Genomic DNA, 15,802 nt, shown 5'->3' on the forward strand with positions numbered 1-15,802 from the left:
CATATCAGTTAGTTTTGCTGCACCTCCTGATAGGATTGTCTTGACAATGTAGGGTCCAGACCAATTAGGTCTAAATTTTCCCCTTGGGTGTAGAACATTTTTCCTTAGTGCTTTTAATACCAAATCTCCTACTTTGATATTTCTTGTCGTGACCTTCTTATTAAAATGCCTAGCCATACGAGTTTGGTAACACTGAGTGTAATGTAGAGCTTCTAGTCGTTTCTCATCGAGTAGAATCAATTCTTTGTATCTTGCCCTAGTCCATTCGACTTCATCGAGTTTACTCTCTAACGCGATGCGTAGAGATGGTATTTCTAGTTCGACAGGTTGTACGACATCCATTCCATATACCAGGGAAAATGGCGTATTTCCTGTTGATGTACGGATTGACGTGCGATAACCCCACAATGAGAGGTGAAGCTTGTCAGGCCAATCCTTATAATTTTCTGTCATTTTCTCGATGTTAGTCTTTAGATTTTTATTAGCTGCCTCGACTGCTCCGTTTGCTTGAAGTCTATAAGGGGAAGAATGTTGGTGTTGAATACCGTATTTTTTAGCAAATCTTCACATTCGGCTTGAAAGTGAGTTCCATTGTCACTTATCATTTCATGTGGGACTCCATATCGACAAATAATATTTCTTTCGATAAAGAGTGCTACATATTTTGCAGTGAGTTTAGCGTACGATTGCGCTTCGACCCACTTTGTAAAGTAATCGATTGCTACTAGAATAAATTCGTAGCCTCCTGTTCCTGGGGAAGTGATTTTGCCAATGATGTCAATTCCCCATGTAGAGAATGGCCATGGCGATGTGTAGGTGTAGAGCAAAGATGGAGGGACATGTTGTAAATTGGCATAAATTTGGCACTTAGGGCATCTTTTCACGTATTGATGGCAATCCCTATTCATTGCAGTCCAATAATATCCTTCTCGCATTATTTTCTGGACTAACATTTTGTCGTTTACATGAGTGCCACAGATTCCTTCGTGAACTATTCTCATTACTCTTCGTGCATCCATCTTTCCTACACATAAGAGAGCTCGACCTTTAGGTACCCTTTTATGTAGCTCTTTGTCTATGAGTACATATTGAGAAGCCAAAAGTCTTAATGCTCGCTTTGCTCTTTTGTCAGCATGAGGAGGGTATTCTCCATTGGTGACATAATTGAGTATGTCCGTGTACCACGGTTCTTCTTCTTCTTCTTCTTCTTCTTCTTCTTCTTCGCCTTGGACTAAGTCGTCGTCTTCTATAGCCTGGATGTATGCTGGTTTGTGCCTTTTTTCAATAGTTATAGGCATTTTCTCGATTTCCATGGGAATCCTAACCATTGAGGCTAATCTTGCCAAGGCATCAGCAAATTGGTTTTCCTCTCTAGGTAGATATGTGTATTCTACCTTCTCTAACTGATCGGTAAGAGTTTCCAGATAGGTTTGGTAAGGGGCTAGGCTTTCACTCCTTACTTTCCACCTTTTAGATATCTGATTGATGATCAAAGAAGAGTCTCCGAATATCCTTAATTTCTTTACTCCCAATGCCAAAGCTGTTTCAAGGCCTACCACGCATGCTTCATATTCAGCAGCATTGTTGGTAACGTCGAAATCAAGCTTTATGGAGATTGGAACATGCTCCTCTTTAGGTGATACTAGTAGTACTCCAACGCCACATCCCTTTTGGTTTGAGGCTCCGTCGAAGTACAAGGTCCAAGTATCATCTTCAGTGACCATTAAGTCTTCATCTGGAAATTCATTGTCTTGTATTTCTATTGGAAAATCTGCTAGGAAGTCTGACACCACGGATCCTTTAATAGCTTTTTGTGGCATAAACCTTACATCAAACTGAGCTAGATTGACTATCCATCTTGATATGCGTCCATTGAGTGTAGATTTCTCGAACAGATACTTGAGTGGATCTAATCGGGAGACTACGAAAACGGTATGCACCAACATGTAATGTCTTAACTTAGTTGTGGCCCACACCAAGGCGATGCACAATTTCTCGAGCGGTGTATAGCGTGTTTCGTATTCGAGCATCTTTTTACTTAGGTAGTAAATTACGTTCTCTTTGCCTTCTATTTCTTGTGCTAGCATGGCTCCCATTGTCTCTTTGGTAACCGTCAAATATAACCTAAGAGGTATTCCGGGGAGTGCTGGTGCTAATACGGGAGGATTTGCGAGATAGGCTTTGATTTTTTCAAAGGCTTTTTGACACTCGTCATCCCATATTACTGGTACATTCTTTTTGAGCTTCTTGAAGATTGGTTCACATATTGTTGTCAGTTTTGATATGAACCTACTTATGTATTGCAACCGGCCAATAAATCCTCGAATCTGTTTCTCAGTCTTGGGCGGTGGCATTGACATGATTGCTTTAATCTTGGTTGGATCCACCTTTTATTCCTCTAGAGCTTATGACGTATCCCAAGAGTTTGCCTGAGGTGACTCCGAAAGCACATTTTGATGGATTCAACCTCATGTTATACTTTCTTAGCCTTTCGAAAAATTTCCTTAAGGCTACTTGATGGCCTGGACGGTCTTTTGATTTTACAATCATGTCATCGACATATACCTCGACTTCTTTGTGCATCATGTCACGGAGTAAGGCAGTTGCTGCACGTTGGTAAGTAGCACCCGCGTTTTTCAACCCGAATGGCATTACCGTATAGCAGTAAGTGCCCCATGGTGTTATAAAGGTTGTCTTCTCCATGTCTTCTTCTGCCATGAGAATCTGGTTGTACCCTGCGTATCCATCCATAAACGAAAGAAGCGCGTGGTTTGCCGTGTTATCTACCAGAATATCGATGTGTGGCAAAGGGAAGTCGTCCTTTGGACTTGCCTTATTTAGATCTCGATAATCGACACACATCCTTACCCTTCCGTCTTTCTTCGGAACTGGGACGACGTTGGCGAACCATTCGGGGTATTTGGATACCTTGATGAAACCTGCAGTTATTTGTTTTTGAACTTCTTCTTTTATTTTAAATGCTACGTCGGGTTTCATTCGACGTAACTTTTGTTTTACAGGTTTCATTCCTGGAATTAGTGGTATAGTGTGTTGAGCTATTTCTCTATTAATGCCTGGCATATCTTCATATGACCAAGCAAATACATCGATAAATTCTTTAAGTAAGTTGATTAAATCGGTTCTTTCTTGCTTATTCCATGTTAATCCGATTTTAACTTCTCTTTTATTAGTTGATTCATTCGAGATATCAACCGTTTCAGTTTCTTCAATTACCCGTGTTTTCTTTTCGAGTGTTTCCATTGCTTTAATAATTTCTTTGTCTTTTTCATCGTTAGCTAAGCAATGCTCGTCATCTTGGGTTAGGGAGGAACACAAGAAGTAAGGAGAATGAGAAATATTATTATACTCTGATATCATTACATCAAAGAGTGATATGTCTTCAAGGACTGGATCACTAACTATCTTAGGAGAAGAAATAAGAGGGGGAGGTGCTACTACTAAATATTTAGAAGACTCTAAAGGGAAAGACTCTGACTCGGACTCTGACTCAGACGACTCTTCAAACATCGGTCCCTGTCCTGTCATGATTGATATCTTCCGTCCGCTTGGAGTAGTCACTTTGATAGTCTTGCTCCACCCTTGTAGTGATCCTTCAGCATGAGTAATTAGCTTCGAGGGGTCGAAGCTTTCACTTTGTAGGACCGTTTGAATGAGCGAGGAGTTATCTTCTTCATAAGTTGGCTCATTCTTTTCTCGCCCAAACAGTAATCCCATGACGTTAAAGTCAAAGCATGGGGGTGCTTTCTCCTTATAGACGGGAGTTAGGATTTCATCAGTGAAGTAGCAATCCAAGAAAATCTTGAATCCTGGTTGTCTTATGCCGTTTACAACAAATGGCTCGGGAAATTCATGGCATGGATAGTCCTCTCCTTCTTTTATAAACTGACCATTAATCGTAAGAGGGTACTGGTCCATGGAAATTGCTTTCTTTTGAATGCGAGCTTCCCTACGTGCCTTCAACTTTTCCTGGGCTCGCTTGAGATCTTTCCGAGTCGGTTCAAAACCAAGTCCGAAAGTATCTAACTTAGGGAGGCCAGGTGAATCTAGTGGTTTTGCCATTCCTTTCTTCTTTCCTAAAGTCATCCCAGGAAAGTGTCCTTGTTTCTTCAGCATGGCATTGACAATTATGTTGGAATGGGGGTCATGGCAAAGAGATGTCCTTTAATCCTCCTAGATTAAGGAGACTTCTTCGTTAAAGCCCCATATGTCTTCGTCATCTTCGTCATGCTCCACATTGATAATTGGATTCTCTATGGATTTGATTCTCATAGGCGAAGCATCTATAGTGATTGGAATTCCTCCAACTATAGCCTTCACTTGTTGGTGGAGAGATGAAGGGACGGCCTTTAGATCATGAAGCCAAGGGCGTCCCAACAATAAGTTGAATGAAGCTTTGATGTCCACTACTTGGAAAGTAGTAGCATGTTCTATTGCTCCTGCCGTTATATTTAGAGTAATTTCGAGAGCTTGACGACGGGTATTATCGTAGGCTCTTATTCCTTGTGTGGACGGAGTTAAATCTTCATCCCTTATGCCGAGAATCCTCGCAGTTCTAAGTGGACAGACATTGATAGCCGATCCATTGTCTACAAGAGTCATAGGAACATTCATCCTTTTGCAGACTACCGTGAGGTTTAATTCTTTGTAATGTTTGTCACCTTCTGGGGGTAAATCTTTGTTAGAAAAGGTGATCAAATTAATCGGACTAGGAAGGTCACTTGTGAGGAAGTTGGCTAGTCCCTCAGGAGTAGTGTCAGAATCTATCCCGATTTTATCCAAGGCATTCATTACAGCCAACCTATGTTCTCGAGATGTTGCCAGAAGTTTCCACACATTCATATCAACTTTTGTCTTCTTAAACTGTTTAACAATGTCATTGTCTTCGATGATAGGTATGGGAACTTGATGTGCGGTTGGCATAGGTTGTGTTGAAACGGGAGGTTGCATTCTCCCAGATCTTGTGAGGACATCTATTGATGAATCTTCGTCAGCTCAAATGTCATCTGTGGTGTATGATACAGAATGTGAAGGTCCTACTATGTCCTTTAGATAGACATCTTCTTCATCACTGTCCCAAACTCCATTAATGGTTGTATCCTCTTATTGTTGAACTTGGACCAGTTTCTTTTCATCAATCATTTTATGTACCAAATCCTTGAATTTGAAACAGTTTTCTATAGTGTGACCCCCTGATTGATGATACTGGCAGTAATATCTATCTGTCCTTTTTAATGACTCAAATGGTCTCGGTTCGAGAGGTTTGACCTCGCCACTCTCGGAGAGCATTTCGAACATTTGCGCATATGGGATCCCAATTGGAGTATAGATTCTATTGCTCTTCTTGGGTTTTTCAGTGACTTGTAAGGGAAAGTGCTTTGCCTCATAAGCCGTTCTCACTGGTGTGAATTCTCTTTTAGGTTCTTATTTTGGAAGTGGAAGCTCATCATATTTCTTGTGGAGTTCGTTCATAACTTTGAGAGCTTCGCGTAGTAGTTGCGATGCCTCTTTCATAGACAACGTGAGCAATTGTATATCTTCCTTATTTGCCGGTTCTGGAAGGATTATCCTTGACATCGAAAAAGATCTCCTCTTCTTTTTCTATGGCGTTGATTTCTTTGACAGGTTTAATGAGAGATGAGGGGTCAATCTCGTTTTCTTCATCGGAGATAGCTAGGGTATGAGCTAGAGGTGCATTGTCGATTCTTGGCTTCTTACTGGCAGGGGGCAACGACAGTTTGTTATTGTCGATTAGGTCTTGGATAGCTTCCTTAAGCTTCCAACAGCTTTCAGTGGAATGGCCCCTACCTTGGTGATACTTGCAGTGTGCATTGGGGTTCCAGTTAACCGACCTCTTCTCAACTGGTGGGTCCCCAAATGGTCCAATAGGAGTTATAAGACCTTTTGCATTTAATCGATCAAATGCGGTGTCATAACTCATGCCAATAGGAGTGAAGTTCCTCCTAAATGGTTTCTTCTGTCCTTGGTTGTTCATGGCAAGAACTTCTCCTAAATTAAAGGTGCTAACATTATTTGAGTGGGCGGTTTTGGAAGAAGAAGGATTGTCGTTCTTCTTTCCTTTACAGCCACTGTTGGAGTTATTGTTGGCAGCTTTTGACTTAGCCAAGTCATCTTCAATATTGATCCCAATGTCATAAACGGCCTTGAAAGTATGGAGATTATTTTGATATTTAAGATGCTTGGAATAGTTTTCTTGGAGATTCTTGATAAACAGTCTCACAGACTCTTTTTCACTTGGCACCTCAATCATCTTAGCTGAGGTTTCTCTCCACTTGTTAAAGAAAGAGGTGAAGCCTTCATTCTCTTTCTGCTTGAGGATTTCAAGTTCTCTATGGTCAGTCTCGACTTGAATGTTGCACTTGTACCTATCAACGAAAGCATTTGCTATAGACTCCCAGGTAGAGGTCTTTTCTTTCTCGAGAGAAAAGAACCATTGTTGGCAAACGGTCTCGAGAGATAGTGAGAAAAGAGAAGGGAAGACCTTCTTATAGATACCCTTGATACTCATTATTGTTTCAAATGCTCTTAAATGGAAGTAAGGGTTGTCAATTGCTCTGAATTTTGGGATGTCGTTGGCGTTGAACTTCTGCGGAAGAAGATCCTTGTCCACCGAGACCCCTTGTGATGTAAGCTCTTGAAACTTGTAGTCGCTGGACAACTTGCTTAAACTCTCTTGCATGAGGTCCATTTGTTGTTGCTTCACGGGATCGTCGATCCTAAGTGCGAGAAGTTTCAGTGTCTCAGTCACAGTAGCCAGTTGGTTCTTAAGATCATTGACTTCTTCTTGAGTTGCCATTATAACCCTAGCTTTCCTCTTGCGAGCTATAGGTTTGTCGAAAAGTTGGACTTGTACAAAGAGGTTATCTTTGATTAATCGTCCTTCCTTTCTTGACCACGCGCTGTAAATTAAACCATTTTGCATTTTAATTACTTGACTCGAATCATCTCGACTTTATGGTTTATTTTAAGGGAAAAAAGAAAAAGAAAAGGGTGCATAATTTTGGCAAAAATAATGTACATATTTTTAAGGAACTAAGTATTATTATCTTTATTGGAGGATTAATATCCGAATTACCCCCTAAAAATGACGGAAAAACGCGCGCACAAGACTCTCTTAATCATGGTCAAAGTATGTGTATTGGTGTGTGCGTTGAGTGTAAGTGACATGCTTGGACTGTTGTGTAATACCATGGGACTTAGTGCCTAAACTCGATCATTGATTCCATTAAACATTATTGACAGCAAAATTAACTGAATTAAACAGAAAACTGGTTAATTAGACCCTAGGTGATGACTCGACCAATAATCCGAACTATCGGCCAAGCGACAGGACTGGCGTCACACTGTGGAGCTTGGCGCCAGACAACATAGCTGTCGTCAAGCGCTACACTCCATAGGGTGGCGCTACAGCTCAGACCTTGGCGCCAATATTTGAGCTTCAGTCTGGGACTGATTTCGGTGTTATTAGTCAACTGGGGTATGCCTAAAGTCGTACTAGGTCAATTCTGATTAAAATATTAGACTTTTTTGACTAAAATTAATTAATTAATTAATTAATTAATTAATTAGGCAAAGTTCTTTAAGTCATTAATTGATTTAGTCTCAACACAAGTCAACAAACGGTTAAGAGAAACATAGAATATATATGCACAACAAATAATGCACAATTAGTCAAGTAGGCACAACATGATGCAATGAGTTCGCAACCTAACCATGGCTCTAGTTCTCTAAAGTTCGGGATATGGTTTAGTCAATAGAGGGTCCATGTTTAATTGTCCGGATGCACCGCGCGGAAGCCTAACCGTGAAGGGTTGGCGCGAGTGGATGGGACACCGCGAGTTCTTAGAAAAAAACTCGCTTCCATGGTTTGGTGAATTCAACATCTCGGATGTACCCTTTGTTGCACGGAGCGTTCAATCGGGTAGATGTAGCATGAATTCCCAGAGGGTTATATCCATATGTAGAACACATATGGGTTTCAGAAAAGTGAGAAAAAAAAATTCAATCAGGAAGTAGGATCGAGCAAACAATACGAAAAACCGGTCGAAATTAGAACGCATATTTCTGGCTCGGTATTGGGGGAAATTGGCGCCAGCAATCAGAGACTGGCGCCAGCTTTTAACTATAGCGCCTGGCGCCAATACTGGTGTCTGGCGCTACGGCTAAAAGTCTGGCGCCAAGCTCTGGCCCCTGACGCTACTTCCCACATGCCTTAGCAGCTTTCTGTGCTCGATAAAATTTTCCAATTTCGCGCGTAGTTATTTCAGTCCTAGTTGTGAAAGATATTTCTCAAATTTCCTAGGTGTAAAATCCTATGTTTTTAACTCATTACAGATTGTCTTTCCAATGAGATATTTTTTATGCATATGACAATAATGTTAATCAAAATTACGCACATGAAATACTTAGAACTTTTCGAGTCTCATCCACTCATTCTAAATCATTGCCGAAACAAATTCAGGAATTAAAATAGAAATCTTCCCCAGTGGAGTCGCCAAAAACTGTAGGGAATAATTTCAAGCCTTTAAAATCCCACTAGCTTGAACCCCACTGTGGTCATACACTAAAGCACGGTGGCGTCCAAAAGGGAAGAAGATAGAGCAAAAGAGTCGCCAACAAGTTTTTTAGGAACTTGTAAACCGTTCACGAGGTGAAGGTTACACCCCTTAACGATCCAAGAGATCGTCAACTCCATAAGGTCATGAACCAAATAAGGGTTCCGGGATGAAGGTACAAATCCAACCTAAAAGAGATTAAACCTGCCCTAATAATAGGCCTTTTCTTTATTCTGATCGTATTCATGTGCGCTTTCTAATTAACATGCAATCAATAGGATTAACCCTAAACCTGTTTATCTATGTTGGTTGAATTTAATGCACAAATGAACTATTATTGGCGATCACTTGAATTATAATCAAATTAACCATAAACAAGATTATTAAATATCTTATTAAGCGTGATTACAAGTACCAAATTCCCTTTAAACATGCATAAAAGGTGTGATCAAGCAATAATTATAAATAAGAATCAAGCAACATAATAAATAATCATTATCATGACAATAAAATTATAATCAAAATAAAAATAATAATTTTCATGATCATGTTCATATTAATATTAAAGCATATTAAAAATAGCAAGATCCTAGGCATGATACTAACAAGATTAATAACAAACCCTAGCATGTCACTAAGCAATAAAAATCAAATCTTTAACCCTAACATGATACTAACAATCATAAATATTAAGAAGAACATAGGAAGCATCATAACAATCATATTAAATATTAAAAATACCCTAGACATGATACTAGGAATATCATAATGACAATATAAACATGATTTCTACATCATAATATCAATAAATCAATTAAAGCACTTACTTTGATGCCTCGTACCTCTTTCTAATAACAAAATACACACGTTAGTAACTTCAAGGAAAATAATAAACAAAACAATTAAATTAAATAATTGAAATAGAGATTTGAGACCAAACCCTCAGAAATTAAAACCTTTCACGGCTAGGGCGAAGGCAACTTCGAATATGGCTAGGTGTTTCTAGATCTTGTGAATGCGGAATTTTGTATGAAAAGAAAAGGTTTACAAAGAAAGAATTGAATGTTTTAAGAGAGATGAATGATTTAGAGAATGCTAAAGAAATAATGATTGTTGATGATTGAAAACGATTGGTGAGAATTGATGAATGATAGATGTAGATGATTGGTGAAAACGGAGTTTTTAATACGATATTTATAGAGAAAATCAGCCAAAAAGATAAATTAACAAAACAGAGTATGACGCTCAGAAAACAGGGCTGGCGCCAACCCTAGCTAGCTGGCGCCAGGCGCCAATGGCTAGCGCCAGGCGCCTGGCCTGGTTCCAGGCGCCAAGGCCTGGGGTTAGGCGCCAAACCTGATTCCAACGCGTTTTTAAAAATCCGATAAGTTTACCGTACTGGAGGATAAAAATAATATAATTTCCTCAAAAATGCTATTTGATTTTAATTAAAACTCTGAAAAGTCAATTTATCAATGCTAATTGGATTAGGAATGAATAGAACCTTCTAGAAGATTCTAGAAGACTAAAACCATTCCTAATTGCATTAGGAATGATAAATCATATTAGACCCTCCCCTAGATCATTGGGCCATATATAAAGCTCAAACCGGGCCCAGTTTGGTGAATTGGCCATAACTTCCTCAATATTCATCGGAATTGGGCTTATAATATATCGTTGGAAAGGTCTTTGCAAGCCCCATCCAACTACACTACTATTGGACCCATATCATGGACCAACCAAACTGGATTGACTGTTTTCTTAAAATAAGTTTTCAAAAACAGAGAGAAGAGAAAAGAAAATAAAACTTTCCGCAATCCGTCCTTAACGACGAAAAGTACAAAATAATATAAAAGTAATATGCAGTACGTTGTGGGGCCCACTTAAGCTCCTGATTTTATAAAATTTTGCAAATCAGGCTGATTGCCTGGGTTTAGCTCAACAAATTATAGTCGTTTAAGAGATTTTAGTCACAAAAATTATGTGACATCTAAAGTTGTGATAAGTGTCATTTTTTAACTTGTGCTTGTTTTTAAGTTGTGACTATTTACCATTGGTGCTTTTGGTCGCTGCTTTGGCATTTTGCTCCAAACAATCACTTTTTTTTTCTTTCTTTTTCTTTTGTTTTCTTGTTTACTTTCTGGCTCGTGGGCCGAGGCTTGCTTTCCTTTCCATAGAAAGGAAATGGTGGTTTCCTAATGATGACAGGATCCTTTTAGCAAACCTAACATCCATGAGGAAACTAAAAAGAAAACAAAAAGAGAGCAAAAAGAATAGATATCCTCTAAGAAAATAAGAAGAGAGCAAAAAGAATAGATATCCTCTTGAATGCTGGTGCTCTAGAGATGTGATTATGTATTTAGTAAACAATAATATTAGTGACAACTCTTGTGTTTAGATTAAAAAAAAAAAGGGATTATTCGTCGTAATCACTTATGTACTTGCACTAATTAAAGTGATATTAAAAGAATCGATAAAATAACATAAATGGTACGACTTTGAATAAATTCCAAATTCCAACTAAAAAGCAAATACTAAACTGTTTATAAACCACCTTCTACATCTTTAAGAGCATCAACTAAGCAAAGTATAGAGAGAGAAACAGACGCTCTAAGCTACTGATAGAGAGAGAATGGGCGGTTTACTGTCATCGCTTTTCGGCGCCGGCGAGGCGGTTGCGTCGGAGTCTACGCCGGAGGATTCATCGGAATCTCGAGTTCTTTCTTTCCACTCTACCAATCGATGGCAGCTTCACTACAATTCATTTAAAGATTCCGATAAATTGGTTCGATAATTTCTAATCCTTTTTTTTTTTTTTTTTTTGAATTTTGTTTATTTTTGTTGATGGAAATTTTTTGATCGGTGATTTGGAAAATGGAAATTCAGTTGGTGGTGGATTTTGCGGCGTCTTGGTGTGGACCGTGCAAGTTTATTGAGCCGGCGGTGAAGGCCATTGCTAACAAGTATCCTGATGTTGAATTTGCCAAAATCGATGTTGATGAATTGCCGGTAATTCTCTCCGATTTGCTTTATTTTGATGAATTTGTTCTATTAATTATGATTTTGTGTGATTTTTTATTTTTATTTTTATTTGTAAAGTGTTTCAGTGTTGTGATTAATTGCTGAGTGATATTAAATTGTTGTGCACTGTATAAGTATAAAAGTGTGGAATTGTATTAGCTTTTAGTACTCGTTTGATTTTAGGGATCATAAAACAAGAGAATTGTGAGTTTGTTTCGGTGTTATGGTAATGAAACAAGAGAATTGTGAGTTTGGTTCGGTGTTACAGTAATAAAACAAGAGAATTGTGAGCTTGGTTCGGTGTTGTGGTAATGAAACAAGAGAATTGTGAGCCTGGACGCCTGGTTCGGTGTTATGGTAATGAAACAAGGAGTTGTAAGACTTGTAACGGACTAAATCAGAGGCGAAGATAGAGGGGGCTGGTGGAGGTCTGGCCTCCAAGGCCCAGCTCCATGTAAAATTAATTATACTGTTAATAATTCTCAAGGTTTCGAGGTATCAATGTCTGCTTACTTTGACTATTTGTGCATCATGCTCATTTTTGTTTTGATCATGCTGTAAAGTATTGAAAATGGTGTCGGGGGTGGCTGTTATGACCAGCTTGCACCAAAAAGATGATGTCTTATGAATGGCTGAATTATGTTATGGTTTGCTTATGGATATGGATATAAAATTATAAATAGAAATTTATACATGAACTAAATACAGCTCACGGCATCTTATGCCCTAGATAAATTTTAATGGGCATTGATGTTTATGTAGGTTGAATTTTATAATTTAACGTGAATGGGTATTGATGTATTCATCTGTCATTTTGAAGTAGAGTTGATAGTCTGGAATTCTGGATATATGCTCTGTTAGGGAGTAGGAACTAGAGTTATGTACTGTATTTCCAGTAATAATCCCTTGTGTTTACCCTCTGTATTTGATTAGACTAGAAGATTGGAATTAAAAAGGGTTAAAAGAATTATTATGAATTAATAAACAGTTTTTTTGTGTTTCCTTCCGACTTATGTTTTCCTGTCATTTCTATAGAATCACCATTAAAGGATGTAGGATGCCACTGATTGAGATATGTTGAAGTAAAAAGAAAGGATTATGTTAAAATATTTTTAAGTTTGTGTTGCAAGTCATTCAAGTGATATCTAGGGGTATCCAGGTTTGCCTAATAAGTCTTGAAAAGAAACTGCTACTTGATTAAACAAATTTGAGGGAAATTTATCATCTATTATGAAGCTGAGATTGGGTGAGATTTGAGGATAATTTTTCTCATCAAAACAGACTATGAATCTAGGGGTTTACTGATATATTGGCACTGGACTGTTTAGGGCTGAGTTTAAAGTGGTCTCCATATTGGAGAAATTGTTTTTGTAAGTTTGAGAAGGTTCTGCTTTTATGATGGTTTATTGGTAACCTTAGAATAATCCATGGTGGCTGAAATATTTTGAGTTTGAACCTCAAGGTCATGAAAAAACTTGTCCACGAACAATTACAAAGATATATGGTCGGCCTTTCGTCCCTTGCAAAAGCTTGTACTTCGTATATAGTTTATTTGATTCTGGTCTCTCCCTAAGGTTTAATCTGAAGCAAGTTATTGAATTTGTATTGCTTGGAACCTTCTTTGTGGCATGAATGTGAGTACATGGGACTATGGGAGGCCTTAACTACATGGACTAAGGTTCAACGACTGTAAAGTTGGGAGAGTAGGCATGCATCTGTTTTATAAAAGAAAGAAACCTTAAGTAATGAAATTTATATCACAGCCAAGACCATTTTAGAAGCGACCATATAATACATCAAGTGAAGTGCTGAATCAACCAAGTATTTCAATTTAGGAATGCACCTAATATAGCCATTTGTACCACAAATCCTTTCTGTAGCAATAACGTGGGTGTAAGGGATGCTTTAATTGTGAAGCCAACATAAGTACATTGGCTGTAATTCTGGGAGAGTAAGCATACTGGAAACTCGACTGTCTACTGTCTAGTACATTAACTGAAGTGTATAGTTAATTATTTGAACTAAGAATGCACCAACACAAAAAGTCATCATGTCTTTTAAATCATATTGGTTATCCAGGGGATCTTAAAGAACATTCCTTGTATTCACAGGATGTGTGGAAATTTTGTAAGAATTTTTGCAGCCATTGCAGGCGGATCTGAATTGACTTCAGGCATACCTTTCTCTATAATTTTGCTGCTTTTGATATAGAAAGAATGCTGTTCTTTTTTATATCCGTATTATTGTTATTTCTACAATCTTGAGGTAACAAAGGAGCCATTGTTCTTTCACGAGTTTCACGTATAAAAAACGTAGGCTAATTTAACAGCCAGGCAAGTGCAAGGAATGGTATAGGCATTATAAAATGTTAATTTCTATTTGTGTTGTGGTGCACTGGTGCTTGTATACACAGTTTACCTATCAGCCTATCACATTTTTTTGTATACCCATTTAAAAAAGTCCACAATGATCAGTTATGGTTCTATAATTTTAATTCACGATTAAAAATCCATGATAGGTTGTTTGAACATTTAGCACCAAAACTAGTCATTTTGTAAATACATGGTGAGCTTTTGTTGTACTTATATTCCTTGGAATTCTTTGTAGGATATAGGTTTTATGTGCTCAGTTTGTATATCTTTTTCACTTGGTAGAAAAGTAGCCATAGAGAGTGCTATGTAGTGTTTTGATTTCAAGTATCTTGACTTTTTTTAGCATATAGAAAGTGCTATGTAGTGCTTTGGTTTCAACTCTTGTTTGCACTTTGTTTTTTTTGAAATGGTAATCGACAATTATGCTTTTGCCCTTTTACATAAATCTTCTAAATTTAATTTGGATCATGCTTGAACTTTCTTCCCTATTGCGCTCTCACCCTTTTCCTATCCCCTTCATTTTGGACTTCTTTACCTGATTAAGATATTTGGTCAGACCTGAATGCTATTCTTTTTTGCATTGTATATTCATGGTATTTATTCTCTGTTTGGGTGGTGGCAACTTGTATTCTTTTGAGTACCTGTTTATGAAATCTGGTTTATCACCAAGCACTAAGTAGTACCCCTTGCATTCAGAATTTTACATTATGGATTTTTTACAGTTGGTCTATTTCTATTCATATTAACTTGGTCAAAGTAGTGCATAGTGGAAAATCTAATTTTGTAACCTGTTAATTGATAAACTTTCTAATTCTGGACAGAGGGGGTTTATTTTATATTGTCACCTGTGAAGGAGAATTTGGGGGAAAAAAAATTAATATGCTGTTTTGAGAAATGATCTAAACTGATGTTAAGAACTAAGAAAAGAAATTTTTCACCATAGTACAAAAAAGAAATGAAGCAATATCTTATAAATTCAGGAGTATCACCATCAATTCTTGGCTTGGTAATGCATAGAGTGTACTAGTCTGTTATTTAGCACAATTGTAGACCTTTTACATTTTGCTAAATTTGGAAACGTATCCTGGAGGGATTAATGGCCATTCTAATTGTGAAGATTTATTTGGACTAAAGATTGGGAAACCATCAATGTACTTCGTATGATGATTTATGTATATGTTCTATATTGAAATTGTTTAAAATGGTACTGAAACCCAATTTTTCCTCTATAGGATGTGGCCAGGGAATTCGAGGTGCAAGCAATGCCAACATTCATCTTTCTTAAAAAGGGAAAGGTGGTGGACAAGGTGGTTGGTGCCAAAAAGGATGAACTTGAGCAAAAGATTGCAAAGTGTGTGTCCTCGTAATTAATGTTCTAGTAACTGGCATTAGGTGCTGCCCCTGAGGCATATGTACTTGGCCACTTGGGAGATTGCTAAAGTTGTTTTCTTCAGTATGATGGTGTTCTTACGATTATGCGCATTTTGTCAATATGTTTACATCCTTTGATACACCAGCATGTTATTGATTATGCAACTGTTATCCATACGTTTGAAATGTTATTGATTGTGCTCTTTCTCGTGAAATTCTGTCCATATGTTTGTTCATTTTTATCGTTCTTGCGCCATTCAGCTGGTTGATTCAATTCTAGGTATTTCATCTTTTCTTTGTGCGCGTTGTATTAGATGATATGTTTGCATTCATGCAGCCAGCAAGACATAGTTGTTTTGGGTTGATGATCGCATGCCTTTGTGTGTGTGTGTGTGTGTTTTTGGGGTCTGGCTCTAATTGTTCGTGCATTCGTGAACTCCCCAA

The 15,802-nt window shown here is 38.0% G+C and overlaps 1 protein-coding gene across 1 annotated transcript; it reads left to right on the forward strand.

Moving 5' to 3' along the window:
• Positions 1 to 11,130: 11,130 nt before the first annotated feature.
• On the forward strand, positions 11,131 to 15,594 carry LOC110723426 (thioredoxin H2-like). Its single transcript, XM_021902786.1, has 3 exons — positions 11,131 to 11,379; positions 11,481 to 11,603; positions 15,220 to 15,594. The coding sequence occupies exons 1-3, from the start codon at positions 11,227 to 11,229 to the stop codon at positions 15,352 to 15,354; spliced, it is 411 nt and encodes a 136-aa protein (XP_021758478.1). The 5' UTR covers positions 11,131 to 11,226; the 3' UTR covers positions 15,355 to 15,594.
• Positions 15,595 to 15,802: the final 208 nt, after the last annotated feature.

The sequence above is a fragment of the Chenopodium quinoa genome, unplaced genomic scaffold, assembly GCF_001683475.1.
Source record: "Chenopodium quinoa cultivar QQ74 unplaced genomic scaffold, ASM168347v1, whole genome shotgun sequence".
Taxonomy (NCBI): domain Eukaryota; kingdom Viridiplantae; phylum Streptophyta; class Magnoliopsida; order Caryophyllales; family Amaranthaceae; genus Chenopodium; species Chenopodium quinoa.

Excerpts from the sequence above, each read along its gene's own strand:
- LOC110723426 (XM_021902786.1), top strand. The coding sequence starts at position 11,227 with ATGGGCGGTTTACTGTCATCGCTTTTCGGCGCCGGCGAGGCGGTTGCG. Across the intron at positions 11,380-11,480 it reads TTAAAGATTCCGATAAATTG|TTGGTGGTGGATTTTGCGGC; the intron begins GTTCGATAATTT and ends ATGGAAATTCAG. Across the intron at positions 11,604-15,219 it reads TCGATGTTGATGAATTGCCG|GATGTGGCCAGGGAATTCGA; the intron begins GTAATTCTCTCC and ends TTTCCTCTATAG.